The sequence below is a fragment of the Lutjanus erythropterus genome, chromosome 15, assembly GCF_056507025.1.
Source record: "Lutjanus erythropterus isolate fLutEry1 chromosome 15, fLutEry1.hap2, whole genome shotgun sequence".
In the NCBI taxonomy this organism is placed as follows: domain Eukaryota; kingdom Metazoa; phylum Chordata; class Actinopteri; order Lutjaniformes; family Lutjanidae; genus Lutjanus; species Lutjanus erythropterus.
Genome location: NC_139331.1, coordinates 34895918 through 34920149, shown reverse-complemented (window position 1 = coordinate 34920149; position 24232 = coordinate 34895918). Strand labels below are relative to the sequence as shown.

General features: G+C 37.6%; 1 protein-coding gene across 3 annotated transcripts; it reads left to right on the top strand.

Annotated features, from left to right (window-relative positions):
- Window positions 1-1505: 1505 nt before the first annotated feature.
- dnajc5ga (DnaJ (Hsp40) homolog, subfamily C, member 5 gamma a) lies at window positions 1506-21944 on the top strand. Of its 3 annotated transcripts, XM_084737241.1 has the most exons (7): window positions 1506-1673; window positions 14340-14467; window positions 16072-16285; window positions 17225-17384; window positions 20145-20323; window positions 21013-21052; window positions 21870-21944. In XM_084737241.1, exons 2-5 carry the CDS (start codon window positions 14349-14351, stop codon window positions 20318-20320), a joined length of 669 nt encoding a protein of 222 aa, XP_084593367.1. In that variant the 5' UTR covers window positions 1506-1673; window positions 14340-14348; the 3' UTR covers window positions 20321-20323; window positions 21013-21052; window positions 21870-21944. The 3 variants fall into 3 exon arrangements, with proteins under 3 accessions (XP_084593367.1, XP_084593368.1, XP_084593366.1); XM_084737242.1 differs by lacking the exons at window positions 20145-20323; window positions 21013-21052; window positions 21870-21944 and adding an exon at window positions 17713-17875; XM_084737240.1 differs by lacking the exons at window positions 20145-20323; window positions 21013-21052; window positions 21870-21944 and having other exon boundaries at window positions 17225-17853.
- Window positions 21945-24232: the final 2288 nt, after the last annotated feature.

Below are 24232 nucleotides of genomic sequence, written 5' to 3'. Positions count from 1 at the left end.
CTTTCTTCCTCATTAATACTTGTTTCACTTGAGCCTGTAATTGAACTTTGCACTGTGGCTCATAAGCCCTTGTTAATGATGTGAATGCAACTTATAAAGACAATAAAAAAAGTCATACCCATCTACATAAAACAGTTGCATCTTTTCAAATACAGATTTTATAGTTATAAATGCTTTTGTCCACTCATTTCATAGATTGTGATTGCAGATATCAGTCTAATTTATGATTTTAAAGAGAAAAAAAATACGTAAATAAATAAAAGTGGATAAAATTTAATGCAAAACTGAGTTTATTTTCTACCTTTGAAATAGTTTGTAGGGATGCAACAATAAGAAAAGCGTCCACATTATATAACTAAGTCTGATGTGTACAACATTTTTTGTTTGTATAAAATCTGTTTTTCCTTTTAACTTTAAGTGTTTATGTTGTCTTTTAAAATTTCAAAATTTGACATGAATTGTCTGGTAATGTTTGAATTATGTTTGAGCAGTTGTAAAATGGAAAAAGCTTGTGAGTTAAGATTACTTTGTTAAAAATAAAATAAGTACACTGTCTGGTGCCAAGATCTGTTATGATAAATTTGATTTGTAAGTTGTTCTTCATTTTTGCAGTATGCTGTTTATAAAATAAAAATACATAATTTAAAAAAAAATAAATATCAAAAACAAATTAAACAAATTTAAAAAGTTGTTGATGGACCTCCAGGCAGAAAAATTGTATCATTGTCTCCATAAAGCTGTTAGTTGTCAAGCATTTTATATAACTGTCAGGTGCAGTTGTAAAATCTTACCATACTGAACAATTCAGTCTTTATAACACCGTCATGCAGATTTGGTAATAAGGAACATAAGTGAAATAGTCAAAACGTGTGACGATTTAAAAAAAAAAAAGTGTGGTTACAATAAAATGCTGCATTCAGTAACTGTCAGAAAACTTCAGATTCAACCTAATTCACAAGTGTGCGTGAATGACTCAGCAAAGTTTTAAAATACTGAGACGAAATGAGATAAAATTAAAAGAACACATGATATGTCATAAAGTTGGGCTGCAGTGTGACACTGCAGCTGCTGAGATGTTTGAAGGACAGATGGGACACATCTTATAGCTCTTAATTCCCTGTGTACTCAGGTTATTGTCTCATATTCTACGGAAATAATATGTAGAATCTTTTTTTATTCTTTGTTTATTCTTAAATTTCTCCAGATATTTGCAGATACACAGGCTAATTTCCTCTTGAAAGCAGTGAGATCTAAGTGACTAATTCACTTTAAACTGTTATTCCAATATTTTGGATGCTGTTTTGTTTCTCTGTACTCTTCAATGGCAGCATATCAGCTTTTCGATGATTAATTTCTGAAATATAATAATCGGATTTTATTATTAGCTTAAGTGCTTAAAAAGGCAGATTTTGGACGAAACCTTGAAAGCAACATCCCATCCTTCTTCATTTCCTGGAAGGAGCAATCAGCCAATCACAGCGCTTGTCCTCTGGCAGAGGGAGCCATACACGAAGAAGAAGCGACCCGGCGGCCACAGAGCAGCAGGCTGTTAGCTACTTCTCTGCCACCGGGGCTAATATGAGCCTTTAAACTGAGAGTTAAGACATTAAACCAGATGCCTCTATGATCCAGCTAACCTTACAGCGACATATACAGTGTTCAGTTTGCACAAGGTAAGACATTTCGGCAGTTATAAATCAGCTAGCATGAGGTTAGCTAACCGTACATAGCTGTCACGGTCACGTACGCCAAACTCCATTCAAAAATCTGGCAGTTTAAGGCTGACTTGCTTGTCTACAAAGCTAGCGGAACTTTATGAGCGAGAAACTGTAAAATTATTCTGAACATTTCATAAAATGTTACGATGCACTTTCATATCGGACATATGGCAGGACATGTTATAAAACGTATTTTCATAAGTGTAATACTAAAATTGGAGGGCGGTGGCAGCGAACTGTCACTGCTTCTTAGGATTTGCACTCCTGTTGAAAGAAATTCTGCGTGCATGCGTTTGTTGTACGCCGAATCATAGATAATACATGTTGCAATCTTAAGCCACATTTTACAATGTGTACGTTGCATATACAAGTAAGGGTGAATTAAAGTGCCAGAATTTAAAATGGAGTTTGGTGTATCTTTGTCTTCACGCTACAGTGGGATTGGGGCTCCTTTGGCTAGCAGGTAGCGTAATGAAACAGGCCACGAGTACTAACATTTTTATACATTTATTAATTTAGTGTTGCTTTAGATGAAATACTTTTAGTGGTGAAATGTTGTAACAGTTAGGTTAGCTAATAGCTAACCAGGTACCTGTAAACAGCGAGGCCAACGTGACAGTTTGTTTGGATAATTAAGAAAGCCGGAGAGAAATAACTTGAAGACAGAACGAAGGGAAACAATGGTCGTGAAGTGGAATTTGCAAAATATTAACTGTACCATTTATTTATGAATGACGAGGTGTAAAATAGAAAGTATTTCTCCATGTGCAGGGAGATTAGTAAAGGATTAGAGCCCCACAAGGACAAACAGACGACAATCACGCGGCATTCCTTCTCCCGTCACACCGGTGGACCTTTGTCCAAAAACATCATCATAACATCATTTACGATGCTATGATCATAACATCATAAAGTCAACTGTCCGCTCACTTAGGAGTTTATGTAGTTAATATAGAGACGAAGGTTTCAGTGTAATGACTTACCAAACTGGTAAAACTTTGTCCACCGTTTTGACCATCATCTGTAGTTGACTCTGTGTACATTTAGTCCGATCTAATGACCTAATTATGGAAATTGAGACTTTTTTTTGCCCTGAAACAAGACTCTCAGGATACCCAGCCTGTGCAGATAAATCAATCCGATAAATCAATCAGGCTATTTTAGTTATAAATGGTTCTGTTCCACTGCCATAAGTCAGAACTTGGGATTTCCAACTTCTCACTTGCAGAAAGTAAAACAGTTTTGTAAGCGGTGTTGGGGAGTAGTTAACTAAGGGATAATGTACAGTGAGCAGGTCATTATTGTGAAATAAATCCAGACAGGATTATTGCATCATTGCATTATTCATAATAATGACCTGCTCGTTGTACATCATCCTGCTTATTACATTAGTACTTAACAAAAAAATAAATAAATACAATTGGTACACATTTAAGTGGAACAAAACATTATTTTTGAAATGCTTTTATGGCTTTATTTCACATTAGGGACCTATTCACTGGACATTATCCTGCTTATTACATGGTTATGTACCAAAACAATCAATAACTTGACACAAAATATCAATTTTAAGATGATTTTAGAGATTTAACAATGATTTTATTGTTTCTCTAGAGACTATGACCAGAACTGTGTCCATAGCAACGATCTGGTCTTTATAACAACAGTCTGCTATACAGAAATAACAGACCTTGCAGTGGTTGGGTGTTTGGCCTAGCAATATATTCATATTAAGCTGATATTGTGATATTAGACTAGATAATGTTAATGGCTGCATTACAGTTTATTATTTTGAACTGTTCGAGCCATTTTATTATTTACCTTCACCCAAATTGTCATTATATCCACATTACTGATGAAATCTCATCGTGAATGCACCTACAGTCACCCCTACAGTATTGTCATAACATTGATAAATATTGATATGAAGGTATTTGGTCAAAATTATTTAGATTTATTCAGATTTAGTTTAGGTAGATAGTTTAATCCATAACAATGCATCATACTCTCTAACATCATCTCTTTCTGAGAAATTACAGTATGTTATTTTAGGGAAAATGTGTATATTTGTAGCTCAGCTACTTTTAGTTGCACAGTGGATGACGTGTCTGCACAGTCAACAGTAAATACAAAACAAAATAACTTTTAATGCATTTTATTTTCAGCACAGCACATTTTTAATCTGTGTTTCTGATGTTGTAATCTGCTCTTCACTGATTTACTGCAGACAGTTGTTATTCCCACACATGAGCAGATTGAATGTGAGGAGATCAGGGCTGGTGCATTTTTTACTTTTGACTCACCAACTTTGAGCACTGAAAAATGCAGTTTCTGAACAAGCAGTGGCATTTATTGGATTTGTCTTGTGTGACTCAGTAAGAAATCCACTCATTTGTCAAACATCCATAACAGCAGTTCACCAGAGCTTCCACCACATTACCTGTCACTCTTAGGTGGTCAGCTTATGATCATACATATCTGATAAAGGAAGAAAATATATCACACACTGATGCTAATTTTGTAGTCGAGCTCTACATCTCATATTCTCACTCTGGTGGTCGACTTGTTTCAGTCTGTTTAATTTGACTTGTGTTGGTCTTAACTCGCTCAGCTGTTCCCACCTTTGTAAGACACATGAAAGGAGGGATTAAACATGGAAACTTGTTTTGTACATACATTTCTTTTTACATTTAAAGTGATGTTGCTGACTGTACTTGCTACGTTTTTTACTTTGGCGTCAGCACTGATTTGCACTCGGCTGAGCTGTTTTACGAGGAACTTTGGGCTGCTCGGCCTCGGCTGTTCTGATTACACAGTTAAAATGTCACTCACCTTAGAAAGACTTTGTTATTTTTAACAATAAAGAGACCTATTTTAAGATTAACACTGTTACAGTCTGAGTTGTCACCGAGGAAGAGTTTTCATGGGAGTTGTTGCCCTCTGCCATGGCATGATTTTCCCAATTTGTGGGTTTTTGACAAGCATCTTTTGTCTGAAGCAAAAAAAAAAAAAAAGCCTTGTTGAGTTGCTGGCACAGAACAGGACGTTGGTGTCTGTAGAGTTTAATGCTCCATTCTAATAATAGACTGTTAAAAATGATAATTTAAATGTCTAAATATGGACATTAGTAGTAGAATCAGTCTGTTTGTGTCTGCGTCCACAAATTTGTTATCGTCCTGGTGGTTACTGGTTTGGAAATGCTGTGTAATATATTTATCTACAGTCATAGTAGTATTGATAAATTATTGATTTCTTCTCAGTTTTTGTTTCAGATGGTTTTGCATCGTTCCTTATAAGACTTGAGTGATGTAGAATAAATACCTTGTTATTTTCTGACTACTCTTCCTCTGTGCTAATGCAGTTTTTCTGGAAAACAGTGATTAACATTTTTCACCTTTTCTGACTTTTTATGGACCAAATAAGTAATCAATTAATTGAAAAACTAATTGTTAGTTGCAGCCCCAGTAGTTTAAACACACCTGAGTATAAGAAAAGGCTCAGTTGTAGGCCTAGTGATCAATAATTATTCAATTAACTGATTATTATTTGACTATTTAATTAATTACAAACTGTTTTGTTAATTGTTTTGAGTCATTTTTTACAGAAGGAACAGAACTCCTGAAATATTTATTAGCATGTCAGAAAACTTCACAAATATACTTCAACTTTTACAGAACATTTTTCCTAAGAATTCAAATTAAATGCTTTTACATAATCTGTCAAATCATGTGGTATTAAAGGTGATATTTCACCATAATTAACAATAATATCCCAGTGGTATTCATTATGCATTCCTGACATACAAAACATACTGAAACATACCACTTTATATCATTTTTACTAGAGCAAACCTGTCTAGACTTTTTAAAAAATAAAAGGCAGCACTGTCAATTTTCAGTCTAACCCTAAATACATCAATTCAGGTTCTTTGATGCTCTCATTTTCTGCTTTTGTGTCTCAGCTGACAGCCTTCCAGCTGAAAAAGCATGGAGCTGAATAGCAGCTAAAGTTAGATACATATCTGCACTTCATAAAACTTGGGAGTACAAACGAGTCACAGTCAAATGTTTGGAGAGGAGGACAAAAGGCTCAGTGTGTCTCTCTCTTTCTCTCTGTCTCTAGTTTTAGTGGCTGCACTGGGGTTGGTGTTGTCTTATGGTTCATTTTCATCCCGTCGGTCCCGCTTGTGTGATAAATGGGAACCATTTGCATTCGTGCAGGCAGGGGTAGTGTTTAACGTCCACACCAAAACAACTGCACTTAGCTAATTAACCTCATAGACCACAGTCAGTGATACTCGATCGATCGCTCCGGTCCGGTGTGATCCGCACGGTGGCAGTTCGATCGGTGCAGACCTCTGTTGGTGATGGTGGTCTTGAGCATTTTTGTGTGTGTTGAGGCCTCTTCTGTGGACCTGCTCTCTCCTGCCAGACTGCCCGATGGTTTTGTGCAGCGTGTTTGCAGAATTTGGAGTATTTACATCAGCTTTCTTGGCTTCGGCAGGCGTGCCATCTGGCCCTGCAGCGTTTCCATCGTCGAGAAAAGAGAATGGCCTTTCTGATGTCCTCTTCACAGGGTTTATTCCAATCAAGAGTCTGATGGGTTTTTTTGTGTTGTTGCATGCACTTTACGCAGTAATTTACAGTCCAGAGCAGATGCCTTCATTGGATGGTTGACTGAAATCACACTGTCATAGCTGCTACGAGTGCTGCTATTAATCTGCTGATTATTGGCTCTATTAATCAGTGAAGGGAGAGAACTATAAGAGCGATGTTGGTGTGATTGGTTTTCTCTTCTTTTTTGTACATTATTTATTATGAAGTGTTGTTGATGAGGAATAAAAGGAACAAATAGTGGTGAAGTTGTGGGGATGGGTGCTGCAGAGGAGAATGGATTTATGTAATTTATTGATTATTGATGGATTAGCGTGTGGGTAGGACTGGAGAAGCATTTCCTGTTTTCTGTTTTTTAAAAGAGCTACATTAATTATTAATGGATTTTTAAATTAATCACAAACTATTTTGACAATTCATTAATTGGTTTGAGTTTTTTTTGTTTTTGTTTTTGTTTTTTACGGAAAAAAGTTTTAAGCTTCTAAAATGTGAATATTTTTTGGTTTCTTACTCCTCTATGACAGTAAACTGAATAATATGAAACAAGACTTTTGAGGACGTCATCTTAGACTTTGGGAAAAAGACATTTTTCACCATTTTCTGACATTTTAAAACAAACAACTATTAGTTGTTATTATTTATCAGGACACTGATTGGCCAATTAATTGACTATAATATAATTGTTAGATGCACTCCTATCTCTTTATTTTAATGTTTGAAATAAATAATCAAATCAGTGAATCATTTGATCTTTAAAACATCAGAAAGATGTAAAAATTGCGATACAGGTGATAAGGGCGAAACTAATGATTATTGTCATCATTCATTTTTTTCTTCAATCATTTTCTCGATTAATTGATTGGGTTGTTTGGTCCGTAATTGACAAAAAATGTTGATCCATGTTTTCCAAAGTCCAAGATGACGTCCTCAAATGTCTTGTTTTGTCCACAATCCAAAAATATTCAGTTTACTGTCAGAGAGGAGTAAAGAAACCAGAAAATATTCACATTTGAGAAACTGAAATCCGAGAATTTAATCCATCATTAAATTATCAAACTATCTGGTCATTAATTTCGTCGACAACTAATTGATTAATCAACTGATCATGTAGAGAGGGTGGGGACTATTTGCATACTAATGAGTGATTGATTATTAAATGAAGGTAAGGTTTAGGGCTATATGTAAGACATTTTAACAAGTTATTTGAACTTATTTAGCAAAAACACAAAAAAACATATCAGGCACGATTTATTACTTCTGTCAGAGCATTTTATATTGTTTAAAAAATGACTGGAGGTGGACATTAAAGAAAAAATGTGGTTTCTTTGCTTCTCTATGAAAGTAAACTGAATATCTTTGGGTTCTAGACAAAACAACCTTGCCTGCCAGGGAAGTGTTAAAAAAAAGCTGAACTATACTACTTATACTACTATTAAACTATTTCAGTAAATGATTAATGGTTAAAGGAGTTTGGTGAAAAATTAGCTTCTTACATATGAATATTTCCAACTTTTCTCAGTTTGTTATCACATGAAACTGAATATTTTGGGGTTTTGGTCTGACAAACAAGACATCAAAAGTCATTGCCTTTCATAAAATGTTAAATGATGATATTAAACTGAGGAACACATATGACGTATAACAATACCCAAAATCTAAATTGATATCTTGTTTCATTTCACGATAGAATATAATATCAATATTATTACCCAGTCCTAGTTGCAGCACTAATATTCTGTTTCATTTTATCCTGTTAATTAACTGTATGTTTTGCAAGTGCAGCAGAGTAATTATTTCCCAAAAGAGACCACTGTGATTAGGTATTACAGACCCTGCACCCCTCACGTGAATGCACTCAAGTGTGAGTGGATATTGATATTTGAAGCTGGCTTTTTGCCAAACTAGTTATCTGGAAAAAGTGACCTGAATCTTTTACATGGCCAGAGAATAAGATAAAGCTAACTGACAGTGCCGTCTTTTATAAATTACAAATGCATGTAAGCAGTGTGAAGCTTATTTTTCGTTTTCACAACAGGAGGCTCTTAACTAATCGGATGAGAGACAATAGAAGCAAAGCTGCTTTCTCTTGTGCCGGTGCAGCTCTCGAGATAGAGGGTGATTCAGGGGATTTTCTCATTAAAAGCAAAAAATGAAGTAAAAAATGTGAGTAAGGAAGTGTGGCATCTAATGCATGCAGAAAAAAAAATCTTCCAAAAGTTGCCCTCAGGGTGAGGATCTTATTTTAGCACATTTAAAATAGATATGAACAAAGTGACGCTCTGTTTGTGGGTGGCTGCTTTTTAGTTAAATGACCTTAAACTGACTGGAAGTGTGACAAACAAGATGGACCAAAGTGATGGCAGCACTGTGGACCTTGTAATGGATTTATATTCTTGATGCTTTATTACTGGATGAATGTCTGCACCACCTTGAAACTATGATCTTTCTTTTGGTCTTCCCACATGCCTCTGAACCCCTGATAACCCCTGAAGTTAAAGTGTTACTTCACCCCTGGATCTGAGCTTAAGTTCAACCAACTGCATAAGTTTAAAAGAATTCATGACAGAGGATTGTCCCAAACAGACACCTCGACGTCAGCGTTGGCCTTGCAAGATTTAGGGCTGATTCAAAATCAGTTAATGGCACATTGAGCTGTTTTCAGTCTATGAAATGCTGATCTGTAGTGTACAACCACATCGTTTAGTTAACAGCTCTGAATACGTCCAAGTATGCAGCACCTCTTTAATGAGATCACATTTATGGCTCACAGCCCACAACTGCACCTTCATGTAAACTGATTATTTCAATGTGATGTGAGGCTGAAACATAAAGTCGATTAATCAAAGATTTGCTGCTTTTCAATTTTCAATATTGTAGAGCTGCAACGATTAGTCGCTCAATCAGTTATTAAATTACTCGCCAATTATTTTGATGATCAGTATGACGAATGTTTTAAGAAAAAAGTCAAAATTCTCTGATTCCAGCTTCTTGCATGTGAATATTTTTTGGTTTCTTTATTCCTCTCTGACTGTAAATTAATGAATAACTTTTGGATTGTGTGTAAAACAAGACATTAGAGGACGTCATCTTGGGCTTTGGGAAACACTGATTGACATTTTTCTCCATTTTCTGGCATTTTAAACCAAACAACTTTTAATTGACCAGTACAACTGTTGTGACAAATTTTTACTTTTTTTTGCCATTTTATAAACCAATCAAGAAATTGAAAGAGTTATCAACCCAATTCATCTGACGAAAAATAATTTTTAGTAGTGATCAAACAATTTTGGCCTGGCTGATTTTCAGATCTGATATTCAGCATTTTTATGTTTATCTGAATCTGTGGGGTTTTTGTTGTTGTTGTTGTTGTTGTTGTTGTTTGTTTTTCATCTTCATGCTGATAAGAATAATTGATTTAAAAATGTGCTACTTTGGCTCTGAGAGATAAAACTCTTGTATTATGTTGAGTAGGGGCTGCACGATCAGGTAAAAATCATATTGTGATTGTTTTGTTTGAAATTGCGATATGCAATACAATTATTGGGAATGATTATTTTTGCATTCCAGTTTTTGTTTTTACTGAAACAAACTATTAAAACTGTGATGATGTGATATTTGTTGGGGTCTGAAATAAAGAAAAAACATGTTTTCAGTCAGGGCATCTCCACAGTACTATATCACCTCATTATAATCATTTTCTTCTTCAAAAAATTGCGATTTGGTTCTGGTTTTGCGATTTGGATATTACACTTGGCTATACTGTGATTTAGATAATACAGGATTAATTGTGCAGCACTAAGGAGCAGCTTAATTCTCTGACCAGCGTGTTGTGGCTCTGGCCTTCATCAGGGTCCCCGATGCAGTGTTATATCTTTGAGCGTCTTCTTTGTGCACCTTGGAAGTGGGTTACGTTTTGCCAGACACCCATACCTGCTTCTACTTTGGCCCGGATGCAGCCACCTCTCTCTGTCTGTGGTCTGATTGGTTACATATCATGATTAACAGCCTATCAGCGAAGGAGGCTGCTGACTGTGCTACAGACAGGCAGCCAAGCACAGAGGAATGCAGAGGAACAAAAGTTTGTATTGGAGTTCGACTGTTCTTCTAAATTTTGACTCATTTTTACTGCAAATGTATTTCAGTTCCAAATATTGTTTGTTGATTTCCTTGATTACTAATAATCTATCAGTGCTGGCCCTGAAAATACCATATTGAATGATCCTTAATCGTTAGTGTCAGCTCATCAAAGCAGACTGCAGTTGGATTGGAAAAAGGACGGCATGGGTTTAAGAACATTATCTCAAATAGGGCTGCGACTAACAATTATTTTCATAGTCGATTAATTGGTCAGTTATTTTCTCAAGTAATCAGTTAATAGTGGAAAAATGGTGGAAAATGTTGATCAGTGTTTCCCAAAGCTCAATGTGATGTCCTCAAATGTCTCGTTTTGCCCACATTCCAAAAATATTCAGTTTACTGTCAGAGAGGAGTAAAGAAAATATTAAATTAATTAATTTGGTAATTGATTAATCACTGCAGTTCTAATGTCAAACAGCCACAAGAAAAGAAGTATAATACGTAGACTAAAACCAGCAGTCGCTCAAAATGAAATAGAGAAGCCACGTCTCAATCGATGCTCTGATTTTTTTCCATTTACATTTTGTCAGAGAGAGCAGATGACTTTATGATGGTTAGCTTAAATAACCAAAGCCCTGTTCGTGTTCCCACAGCTCTTAGCTGGGGTCACTGTGTGATTTGTAATAACTGCAAAGGTCATCCATGTTTTTAATCCCGTGCAAATCTGCTCACTTTGTAACATCCAAACTGAGCAAATCCAAAGCAAATTGCCTGCCATATGTCAGAGGACATGTCTGTCTGATAACATTATGATATTATTTCCTCACTTTCAAGGATTCCCTGGATTTCCTTTGTCTTTTTTTTCTATGTTAAGACTAATGGAGGCTGCAGTTTGGCCTAGTTTAAAGCTGCTGTACAGTATGATGCTCTCTCCATCACATGCTGTATCAGACACACAGTAATATAGATCCGTGGACTCCTTTCGTTTAGTTAGTTGTGGTGTGTGTGTGTGTGTGTGTGGGAGTGTGTGTGTGGATGTGTGTGTGTATAGGGCTGTCTAGCCAGAGTCTGACTAGGACATTGGCCCTCTCTGACATGGACTTGGACGGGTAATCTGTGAGATCAGCAAAACATAATCTTCTTTAGTCAACGACCCGCACAGCATTATTTGTGTGGCTGAGTAAGAGAGTGTTTGTGTGTTTGTGTGTGTGTGTGTGTGTGTGTGTGTGTGTGTGTGTGTGTGTGTGTGTGTGTGTGTGTGTTTGTGTGTGTGTGTATGTACAGTAGTCACAGTTCAATAGAGATCCCTCTGTATATTGTAATTGTGAAACACTAATTCCAAACTATTGAACGGTGCTGTAAGTCGTTGCCTCCAGTTATGAAACAATGGTCATTATGGAAATAATTAAAAGAGTTTTTATTTGTGCACCTAAACCCAAAAACTCTTAACAAGTCTTTTCAGGACTTGGTAAGTAAAAGGGGGTCAGGGTGATGCACCTAACTCTTAGGAACCCTAAATTCTTCCTATTAACTTGCAGATGGGGTGAGCACAAAAAACTTGGCCTACACATGTTTTCATTATCAGTGCAACAGTTTTATTATCTTTTGAGTCTGAACACAGCATAGAAGCAGAGAAAAAAAAGGCATGCATGTGTCTGAAGTTTGCAAACGCTTCACTGTCAGTCAGTCATCGTCTATAATGAATGAAATGTGGTCGTCTTTGTTGATGAAAAGAAGCCACGCTTTTGATCATATCTCCTTCTCCACCGTGACTCCTTGTTACAAGTTTCCAGCAGTGTAGACACATGATTTTGACGTCATTGTTTTGCAATATGCAACTTTCAGAAAAACATTCTGGTGTTGATGAAAGAAACATGGAGGCATGCGATTCAGACTGATTGAAAAATTTGGAACCAAATCTCAACTAGGACCCGAAAAGACGAGCGTTTGTGCCACGTGATGTAAGTTGGAACTTTTGTTGATCGGCAGAAAATGAATCAGCCACAATTTGATAATTGATGAGGCTAAAGTTCTACAGGAAGAGAGGCACGCGCTCGTGCTGCAACCGACAGCAGGCGTGGACTGTCTTTGTTTGTAGTTTTACAACGTTTGTGTTTTTCTTGAGACAAGGATTTGGAAATGGACATGCTCATGTAAGCCTCAAATTGTAAAGTTTGCTGCTTTCCTTTATTTTATATCGTTTTAACTGAAAAAGGTTTGAGTTTTGGTTTGATGGACCAAAAAAAAGACATTTGGAGACGTTGCCTTTTGTGGATTTCTGAACTTCTTCTTTTAACAATAAACCAATAAACTAAAGTGAAGACAACTGTTCAGTCTCAGATGAAACAACAGTGGTGTCTGCTGTTTTTAATTAAATCTGAATTTAGCTTATTTACAGTGAGAAGCAAGAGCTGTACTATTAGTATCTGACACTTTCTGTAAAGTTGCAGCATAATTAACTAATAATTGATTAAATATTTGCTCTGTTGAAGAGTTTACCTCTCTTTAGATGCATGAAATGATCATTTTATCTTTAAAGGTTTTAGTGGAGCACTCAGCTCAGTTATCAGGATTGGTTGCACTTAACACCACAGAGAAGAATGTCTTGTGCAGATTAAAATCTTGCTCATGATGCTGTTCAGTCAGTACTGTAGGCTCATTAGAAACCCCCCCTCTACAACTGCAGTGTGATGGGTTTATATGGGAATTAACACTTTAATCCTGGTCTTTGTTTACAGGAGGAAGAAGTCCTCCTCGTGTCTCATACAGACATCTTTGGGTCTTTGCTTCTTGTCATGGTATCTCAACCTCAGTGATTTGTATGTTGTGTTGTCATAATAATTGTTTTAGGATCTTGAATAGTTTTATTTGTTTAATATTGTGTAGGCAAGGCAAGTTTAGCTGTATATCACATTTCATCAACCAGGCAATTCAACGTGCTTTAGTTTAGTTTTATTTTTGCTTAATTTCCTGGCATGTCCAATCGCTGATTTGTTGAATGCAACTACTGATGCGGTGTTAAGCCTGTGTAAATTTGTGCATCATCTACATAATTATGGTAACATATTTTGTTGTTTTCCATAATCTGAGCTAGTGGAACAGAAGAGGCCCCAGACTGGAGCCTTGAGGAACTCCACAGGTCATTTTCACCTAATTAAATCTTAATTACCTTAGACATAAAGTAGCTCCTGTCCTTTTAAATGAGATTCAAACCAGTTTAGTGCTGTGCCAGAAAGTCACACACAGTTTTCAAGTTGATCTGGTAATATAATAGTAATTCCAAGACTGAAATTCTGCCATTGTCTGGTTAAGTGGATGTAATTAAGGACCTCGAAGGCCCTCCACACATCATTAACGGTAAAAATGCTTTGTACTGGCCGTCCCGTTGTTTTCCTTGCTACCACTATCCTCGGCGTGGCACATCGCTCAGATCTGCCAATTCAAATTATTTTAACTTTGAACGCTGACCTTTCAAAGCCCAACCAATGAGATAATAACTGTATGTGACAACACAGGCAGAAGACACCACGGATGTTTGGAAGTGACCTGTTACTGCAGAAACACACTTTCCTCGTAGTTTAATTTTCACCAGGTCTTGATCGGTATTGTGAACACATTCTAGCCTAAAGCATGAGTTCATATGCATCATTTGGCCCTGCAGCACTCTGCACATTACTGAAATCCTGTCATGTGTACTGACTGCATGTACTCTGCACAATTATACACAAGCAATGCTGCTCCTTTAGTAAACAACGGGGCTGGGAATTTGGAACAGAGCATCTCTGATTGGCTGTTAATCTCTGCTGAACCTTGCAGCATACCAATAACGCTGCAATGTTTGATCTCTGAGCCCTCAGGAACATTTAATAATAACATGTCACCATCTTTGAATGATTTTTAAGTCGGTGATTGTATTTTGTCTTTGTGACAGAGGTGAGCCATGGCTGAACCGAACCCTCCCCGCCCCCAGAGGAAGATGTCCACAGCTGGGGAGAGTGTGTACAAGGTGCTAGGGCTGGAGAAAGGAGCGTCAGCTGAGGATATCAAGAAAGCATACAGGTGAGCAGTCTGAACAGTCAGTAATCTGAATTGTTGCTCCAATTAAACCGTCTCAACTGTCTCCTCAGAAAGGATTAGTCTCTCCAGAGTGGGCAGGCTAACAACATTGTAATTATTTCTGGAGGTATTTCCCTAAATCCTGTGCTGTAATTTGTGCAATCTTGTTCCTGTGTTTTGGTCAGATTACTCAAGTGCTGTGCAGAGACGAGGTCATGTTGCTAAAGAGCATATTTCCAAAACCTTTTTAATAATTGTTTTCAAATATACTATCAAAGTGGATCTTCTTATCAATGAGAAATTAAATGAACCGTCCATCTAATGTCAGAAAATGGCTAAAAATGCACATCACAAGTTCCTGCACACTCCTCCTAATGTTCCAGTATCCATACTACCATAGTATTTAGTCTGCCAGAAGAAGATTTAGTATGTTTGAATACAGAGTATGTCAAATGCCCAAAAATAGCAAGAAGGACAAAGTTCAGGACACCATCTTACTGTATAAGCACGTAGTATGTCTCAAATCTGTGTGTACTGCATGAAACACTGCATACTTTTACAGGGCAGCTGCAGTACATACTACAAGTGAGAAGAGTTACTGTGCGCAGAAGTGCATCATAAAATCAGAGTGGAAGAAAGAAAGTCTTTTATAGTGTGTGTAACAGAGATGGGAGCAGTGTACAGGTGTGTGTGTGTTGTTTCAGACCATCGCAGCCCGTTCACCATATACAGTATCATTATATACCTCTGTACATTAACAAACATAAATTAACACGGGGCAACATTCTTCATCCTTACATGGACACTCAGAACTGATGAAACCTTCTGGAGCTGAAATCAAGCCACACACACATATGAAATGTTGTCAGCCTTAAGTACAGTCAAAATGGATTTTTTAAAAAAAGCGTATTAAATAAAAGTTTGTCGAAGGTCTAAAAGTCAAAGGAGAAATGCAGAATTTATTTACTGTAATAAATCCTAAAATGACCACGATATATCATCTGAGATTAAGGAAATATTCCAAGTTGAATTAGCAGCTTCTCCAACAACAAAACTACAGCCACACATGCTCCTTTCAAATTTCTATTCCAGGATGGAATAAGTGTTTTTGTTAGCCTGTTTCATTTTAGTTAGAGTTCAAATTATTGCAGAATGTTCGTTGAATGAGGTGGTGTCTGTTTACGAGTCACAAGAAATCATTAATCGTATTCTAGAAGGATTAGATGTTTATAACGGTTAAATTGAGCAAAATGTTAATGGAGTTTGGCAGACAGTGAGATGGGCAGTCACTGAATTCCAGAGTGTGCATTTGGATAACAGGCTTAACTTTACATCAACAGATAATTGACAGCTATAAACACCTGATCAACTTAGAGTCACTTGTTCTTGTCAAAATGCAGTGCTGCTGTCCTCCTGCACGTCAGTGTCCCTGCAGCCTGCAGGCAACCTGCCTGTTTGTGTGTGTGTGTGTGTGTTTTGCTGAAGTCTCTCCTGTCATTAAATGACTTTGATCAACCAGATCCCTCCATCCTTCATTTGATCTTCTTTCAGCTTCATGTTGCGTTATTTAATTTTCTCTGTGCTCCTCTTCTCTTCTCTCCTGTCAGGAAACTAGCGTTGAAGTACCACCCAGATAAGAACCCAGACAACCCAGAGGCAGCAGAGAAGTTTAAGGAGATTAACAACGCCAACTCTATTTTAAATGATGAGACCAAGAGGAAGATCTATGATGAGTATGGCTCCATGGGGCTCTACGTGTCCGAACAGTTCGGAGAGGAGAGCGTCAAATATTACTTCCTCATGTCCAAATGGTGGTTTAAGGTTGGTGCTTAAATCTCTGATTCCAGCTTCATAAATGTGAATATTTTCTGGTTTCTTTACTCCTCTCTGACAGTAAACTGAACATCTTATGGTTGTGGGCTAAATAAGACGTTTGAGGACGTCATCTTGAGCTTTGGGAAACACTGATCAACATTTTTCACCATTTCCTGACATTTAATAAACAAACAACTTTCAGTCTATTTTCCCATTTAACCCTCTTAAACTTTCCACTTCAGAGATCCAGAGTTGCATTCCTCCTACAGAGCAGCTTCTCCAAATCTCTTCTCAGTTCCCATAGATTTCAGGGAGGAGACTGGATGATTCATTTCTGTGAAAATGTGCTGCAACTGGGCTTCTTCTGATAATCCGACATGCTGTTGTGTTGTGCATGTGTGTGGTTAACACAATGACAGCAACAGCTTTACAATCTAAAGCAGTTTAATGCAGTAAATCACCTGACCGTACCCTTTATGAAGCTGATGTGTCAGACACCATTGTTCAGTCATTGTTTATGGTAGAGCTGCACAATTAAGCACAATATGACCAGATGCCCTGGCCTAAAAATCCTTTTCTCTAGATACAGGACAACATGTTAATATATACACATAAAAGGAGAAAGAAAAATTGAAATGCAAAACACTGTATGCGTGTGTCCCTGCACTCAAAGGGGATTTTCTTTCCCTCTAAAGTTTGTTCCGCTAAATTATGACGTAAATCATTTCCAGTCCTGGTGTCAGTGTCGGATCACTGAATTTGAAAAAAATGACTCTTCTCATTTATCCCAGACCATTAACTTTTATCATATTAAGACAATTTATTGTAGAAAAAACTAGAAACTAGAATTAATGTGAGTGTTCCCAATATGAATAATTTAGAGGTGAAGATCTCCTGGTTTTCTGTCATTTGGATGAACATCGTTTCTTCTGTTTTTTCCTGCAGGGTCTGGTTCTGTGCTGTACGTTGTTCACCTGCTGCTGCTGTTGCTGCTGCTGTTGTTTCTGCTGTGGGAAATGCAAACCACCCGACGACGATGAAAACTACCAGTACGTCGACCCCGAAGACCTGGAGGCCCAAATCAAAGCGGAGCAGCAGGACGGAGGTGAGACCGTGTTTCACATAGTTATGGTTGTGGCTCTGGTCGCACTTTTATTAATTTCTTTGTTTTTTAATCAAACTGCTAATTACTTTAGTGCGTCGTTTGTCCCTTTAGATTTTATTGATGAGTTCAACATTTATGAAAATATGAAACCAGCAGATGAACCTGTAAACAAACAGACCTAAAAATAAAATGCTACAAAAGAAAAAGTTAAATTGTTAGTAGTCAGTCCAGTCTCTCAGATTCATCAGTGAAATCAGTTGTCCTTTCTGTAATCTTCATTACGGTTTTGAGTTTTGAATAATGTCGATTTCTCCCACTTTTCCTCCAGATGTGTTTCTTGCAAACTCAGTCAGTTTTTTTATTTTTACAGTTACTAATATCTCTGTCCATTGTTCCTGAGGAGAGGGATTCTGTACTTTTTTGTAGTAAAATTAAAATGACAGAGTACCACGTATCTTTTGCAAAGGCTGGTATACCATTTTCTGAAACCTTGAAACCTTGAAATTATTTATTTATATAATTTTTAAAGGATCTAATTTTTCCCAAAAAAATTCCCTCCATATCTGTTATTTTGTGGATGTCTGATGTATTTTCCACGTGTTTCGCCAAACATCATCTGAAATGTTCATGTCAAACCTCCCATTTTTCCTTTGTATATGTTGTTGGGGGGGTTATTTTGACTTTGTTCTTATAGTGAACTTTTATACATTTAACATCTTGTACAATAAATTAACCAGAAGTGTTACAGCATGCAGTGTGAAGAGAACACAACGCACAGAGAGTTAAACATCTCATTCCTGGAGATCCCCAAATATTTCTGCAGCTCAAGTAAACAAGGACATGTATCGCTTCTGGCTTTTAATAATACCACAGTATAATGTTGGTCTTTCATAACTCCACTTGTTCTTTACTTCAGGCACAAATTTAGTCGACAGTGAAACAGTTTTAGATCCGTCTGTTGTTGTTGTTGGTCTTATGTTTGTTTACTACAGACTTTTATGTTTCTAGCAAGAAAAGTGTATATTTATTTTCTCTGGACTAAGAATGTGTCCTTCAGCCGACTTAGTTAAACTCTGTGAACCACTGTTAATATTTTTGAGTCAGGAGGATTCACATGCATCAGTCGCAGCTGAGCTCAAGTCTTACTGATTTTAAATGTTGTCTTTTGTAGCTGATGGTTCACTCTTGTTTTTGACTGTGAAGCTTCATATTGTGTATCATCCTGACATGCACAACTTGAATTGAGCTGCTTTTAAAAAATAATATGTCTGCCTGTTTTTTTTCCACACTGACGGTAGTGATAACAAAGTTAGATTATAACATAATACACCAGATTTAATTTTTTTCTGTTCCTTCCACAGTTTGATCTTGAATTTTTAGATCAGTAGTCTGATCTAAATAGTTGATAGTTCTGAGGTTTTATTCCCAACTTTCAATCTAAATGCGTCGCAGTGCGTCTGCTCAGGTAAACATGGATGTCCGCAGCAAACTTATGTTTGTGCAGCACGTTTCTGAACTTTCCCCATGAGCTGATTTAGCGGATTAGCACACTTACAAAGAGGCAGGAAGAGTAGGTTAGTACCACACGCATGCAGAGACTTCTATCAAACTGAATGTAAACCGAAGTGGCGTCTAGAGTGTTGTTACAGCATGCTTTACAACACAAACACTACATACAGTAAAAGTTGATTTAAAAGGTAGCTCTGCTTTCTGTTCACTGTGTGCATCACCATATTACTGTGACATCAGGTGTGGTTTTGTCGGTGAAGTGAATAGAAGTGAACTGATATTAACTGATAACTGATTAACTGATATTCCACTGCACTTTCCTGTGATTGAGATTGAGATTTTTTTTTTTCAACCCCTGGGTACAATGGATTGCAGCTTTACCTGCCTGCCTCAGGGTCCAGGAGGGATGGCAGATTGCAGCAAATCACCTTCTCCAGATTCAGAATTAAAAACTTTAAATTCACCAGTGGGATAAGACATGCAAGTTGTAATTAATTCCATTTATAAGTATTTGAACAAAGTCTTCCCAAGTTCATTATTTACCTGAGACATAACTAGAATTAAACAGTCCTGAGATCTGATTGAGTGAGCAGTTGTTTTAAATTTGAGAAGAAATAATATTCAAACAGCTTATGCAGGAGACCTTTATAAATAAAAATGATGGACTGTAGCTCTCTTCTTGTTGCTTGTGAGGACCAGCTGACTTTTACATATAGTTCACAGTGATAAGGATGATATTTATCTCTTGTAAGGAAACACAGAGCACCATCAGAGTTGTTTTAAAGGTGGTGCAAGCACCCAAAGACATGAAGGAAGAAATAAAAGGTATCCTCATAATCGAGAACAGACATGATGGTTGACTGCGCGGCCATTTTCCTGACCTCAAGACAAAAATGTGTTTTATTCTGAAATGTGAAACCAGTTTTTATCTTTAGTTTCTGTGTCATTTTCTCCACATGCGGTGGTGAGACATTCCCAGGTGCTGTAAAGACTGGACAACATCAATCCAGTTAATTGAGTATTTTATTGTTTATGAATTCAGCTTTTTATTTGTTTCATTTTCTTTAAGAAATGCTTTAAATGCAGTAACACCACAGTAGCTTGACTAACTTCATGCCTATTACATTTGAAACGGCAAAGTGTTACAGAAAATAAAACTATAACCAACCCAAAGCTTTCTTTTTCTCCACCAGTGAATTTAACATGCTCTGACGCTGCAGGATGTCGTGTGTTCATGCTCCAACCCTACAGGTTACACAGTAATCATAGGCCAGCCCACGTCTAATGTGGGTCCAGAAAGCCCAGAAGGCCAGAGTAAGCCCATCCCCCTGCCAATGCCCATGCCCATGCCTCCAGCTGAGACCCAGTCACCGACCAGTCCGGCAGGGGAAGAAAACCCCGGAGAGACCTTACCAGAGTCAAAATGACTCGTAAGAGCCGCCTCGACAAATTTATGTGTCACGTCGTCCGTTCAGCCGTTTTGTCATGTGTGAGAAGTTGTCTTCATCCTTGCTGTCGCTCGTCTGTGCTTTGGCTATTACATCAGTGCTGCTTCACTCATCCATCACAGACTGCCCGTCCAGTTAACACCGTCAAACACATTTACTGCCACATTCATGTCATCTCATACCTGCATGTTGTTTCATGCTGTCCATGAGCTTGTCGTCAGTGTTAAATTAGTCACTGTACCTTTTTGCTTAAAACGCTGTCAGAAAGTAAGCATGGCTAAAATAATTATTGGAGATTAACCTTCTATGTTGTACTGAAATGTTTTGTTATGACAGACAGAAAAATCTGAGGTTTCATCATGTAAAGAAGCCATTCAGACTAATAATATAATGGCATTGTTATAGTTTAATACAAATCAGTGTGTTGTCTATTATGCAACTAAACACAACAGAGTTTGTGTACTTTAATACTTGAATTTATTTACTGTTTTTGCTCCTTTTTTTTGCAAGCTTACAATTGAAAACCTACTTTTTACTTTTTTTTTTCTTTGAGCAAAAAGTGTCATAGTTGTAGTGTAAAACCTGCAATACCTTGTATAAGAATAGTGATTTTGTCCAGCTGGATGTAGAGACAATAGAAATAATGTGGTTATCTTCCTCTCCTCCTACAGGGAAGTGATGGAGCGAATGAGCCTCAACTAGCGGAAGCAGGTAGGTGAGATACTGTGCACATAGTTTATCAGAGTAGTTTTGGTGCCTAGCCACACCGTTTTGGTCCCTAAACCAAGCAGAGTAGTCTGGGTGCCTAAAACAAGTATTTTTGCGCTTAAAACTAGCCAGGTAGTTTAAACCTAAACCAGAAGATTTGGTGCCTAAACCTAATCAAGTTTTGGTACCTAAATGAGTAGTTTTGATTCCTAATCCCAAATGAGTAGTTTTGGTGCCTAACCCTGGTTAAGTAGTTTTTATGCCTAAACCTAATCATGTAATTTTGGTGCCTAAACCTCATAATTTATCTTTGGTACCTAAACCAACAGAGTAGTTTTAGGGCCTAAACCTTAAAGATTAGTTTTAGTGCCTTATCATAACTGAGTAGTTTTAGTGCCTCAACCTAGCCATGCAGTTTTGGTTTCTAAACCAAGCAGTGTAGTTTGGATGCCTAAAACCTTGCCAGGTAGTTTTAGGGCCTAAACCTAAACCAGTAGATTTTGGTGCCTAAACCAAAACCCAAACGAGTAGATTTGGTTCGTAAACCTAGCAGGGTAGTTCTGGCACCTTAACCTCACCAAGCAGTTTTCATGCCTAAACCTGACTGAGTAGTTTGGTGCCTAAGCGTAATATTTTGGTACCTGGTGTAAATAAATAGCTGCCGTGTGACTATTCTCACCCAGGTGCAAATAAAGACACATTTGTCCAGGAAGGAGAAGCTCTGTAAAGAACAGTTTTATTTATACATGTTAGAAATCTGTATAGAGTTGCCGCTGAATCTGTTTTTCTCAGTTTGACCTCCACTTTTCTCCCTCTGCAGCCTTTCGAGCCCCTAATACGATCCAGCCACATTCGACTGCCGCCAGCGACGCAGAGATCAACCAGCCCAACGCCACGAGCCAGCCCAGGCCCACACCTCAGTCCTGATCCCCTCAACCTACCTGATCGACCCACTGGACAACAACCTGTAAGGTGGGCACTCAAAGGCTCCTGGACCCCCTTCATGGAACTCAAGTTACGGAGGAGTATTCATGCAAATTAAACTTAGTAGCTGGGCTCTGAAAACACACTGAAAAGTTTAGTCTCCTTTCTCCCTCCAGCTACTTCAGCCTAGCCTGGGCTAGATGTGATCCTGCTAGCAGTTCAGTCATCCAGGGCTTGGCAGCAGGCCTGGACTCCTCACTAATCTGTTCTTGTCATCCCATTACAACCAGTAAGGATGTGACACTGGGCAGGAAGCAAAACCAGGGTGAGGTGAGGGCAGAAACATCATGGAAAGGTGATCCTCTTTGTTAATCCGCTATCCAGACCAGAACTGGAATTATCTTTTTTTTTAATTTTCTCTCTGTCCCAGCCCTCCCAGTTTCCCTCCATTCTGGACTCCACTGGTCACCAACAGGAGCAGTTTTTTTTTACATTTCTCTCCCTTTAACTTGTTCTGGGAAGAACACCGACGAGGGTTTTCTTTTTGGTAAAATTGGATGCCATTTGTGACGTGTACACATCAGACGCCAGCAGCAGGACGGTGTGGGCGTGGAGGACCTTTTTGTTCCTCTTCCTCCTCTTCCTCCTCCTCCTCCTCCTCCTTCAGTCTTGCTCCGACAAACAATTTCATTCAGTTAAATGTTGCATTACTACCCTCTAACGTTCGTCCTCTCAAATGAGCAAAGCTTTCAAATCGGGACACTACTCCTTCTCACATGAGCGCACAAATGTGAAGGGGGAGGGAGGAGATGTGACACAGCAGAAGTGACAGATTGTGATGCTGAATGTCTGAGCCAAAACCTGGAGCTGAAGATTTGTGGCTCTGATCAGGAGTAGATTCGAGGCCTCCTTTCCCAACGTGCATGCATTTTTCTTTTCCTTTTCTTTTATTTTTTTCTGGATGCATGTCCCCCTCCTCCCCCCACCAGCTGTACAGCACTGCAAAACGGTACACACCCCGAACCACAAAACATGAAAGAACTGTCCAGATTAACCTTACAGACTCTGGTTACACACACAAACACACTACAGTATATACAACACACACCTGTACCAGCCCGTCTGTCATCGTGTGCCACCCTCTGCTAGAAAAAACAACCCCCAGCATAATCTATTGACTAAAATGGACAATGACAGAGGCCATATCATGGAAAAGAAACACAGCATTTAAGTGTTAACTGGAAAATATAAATTTAATTATGTGTATGTCATTGTATGGAAGCCCATTTCTGCCAATGTGATGGAAAAATAAAAATCATTAAAGTCGTTATAATGAGAAATATTTGATTTAGTATCAAAATAGTGACTTAATGTCTCAAAATGATGAAAAGCTTTCTCAAAATAATGATTTAGTATTTCAAAATTATGAGAAACATTCCAAAAATAAAGACATAGTTTTGCAAAATATTCAGAAACTTTCTCAAAATAAAGACGTGGCATGTCAATAATGAGAATTCTTCTCAAAATAATAACTTTGTATCTCAAAGTAATGAAAAACTTTTGCAAAATAATGGCCTAGTGTTGCAAAATAATTTTAAGTAAATACATTTTATAAAACATTTATAAAAAATTAGTATCTCAAAATATTGAGAAACATTCTTCAAATAATGACTTAGTGCTGCAAAATAATGAGAAACTTTCTCAAAATAATGACTTGGTGTGGCAATAATGAGAATTTTTCTCAAAATAATAAGCTTGTGTCTCAAAATAATGAGTTAAGTTTCTCAAAATAAACCTTTCTTGAAATAGTTTCTAATTTTTTGAGATACTAAGTTCATATTTTGAGGTACGTAGTTATTTTGAGAAAGTTTCTCATTGTTTTGCAGTAAGAAGTCATTATTTTGAGAGTTTCTAATTCTAATGATTTACAGGAGCTTTTTTTTAAATCATCACATTTGCAGAAACGGTCGTCCATCTCATTTAGATCCTTCTTGTGTTGCAGTCAGACTCTTTGTTTAGACCAAAAGCGACAACAGCTCCATGTAGCCTGCCAACCCACGACGACTCCGCTCGAGGTCGAGGAGTCTCTGAAATGCCGTTTTGTTCTGGAAGCCACAGTTCAGTTTGTCAAAGTTGTTTGTTATAATATGCATTTAGGTCTATGCACCTTGTGAAGCTGGTCTGTTGCCATTTAGTGTGGTTATCTTTTTGTTTTTTGTTTGTTTGTTGTAAGCCTCCGTTCAGGTTGTAAATCTTTTG

What these genes read in the sequence shown, in the direction of transcription:
- dnajc5ga (XM_084737240.1), top strand. Translation starts at nt 14,349, where the DNA reads ATGGCTGAACCGAACCCTCCCCGCCCCCAGAGGAAGATGTCCACAGCT. An exon ending in GATATCAAGAAAGCATACAG is followed by an intron (nt 14,468 to 16,071) that starts GTGAGCAGTCTG and finishes CTCTCCTGTCAG; the next exon opens with GAAACTAGCGTTGAAGTACC. An exon ending in TGTCCAAATGGTGGTTTAAG is followed by an intron (nt 16,286 to 17,224) that starts GTTGGTGCTTAA and finishes TTTTTCCTGCAG; the next exon opens with GGTCTGGTTCTGTGCTGTAC.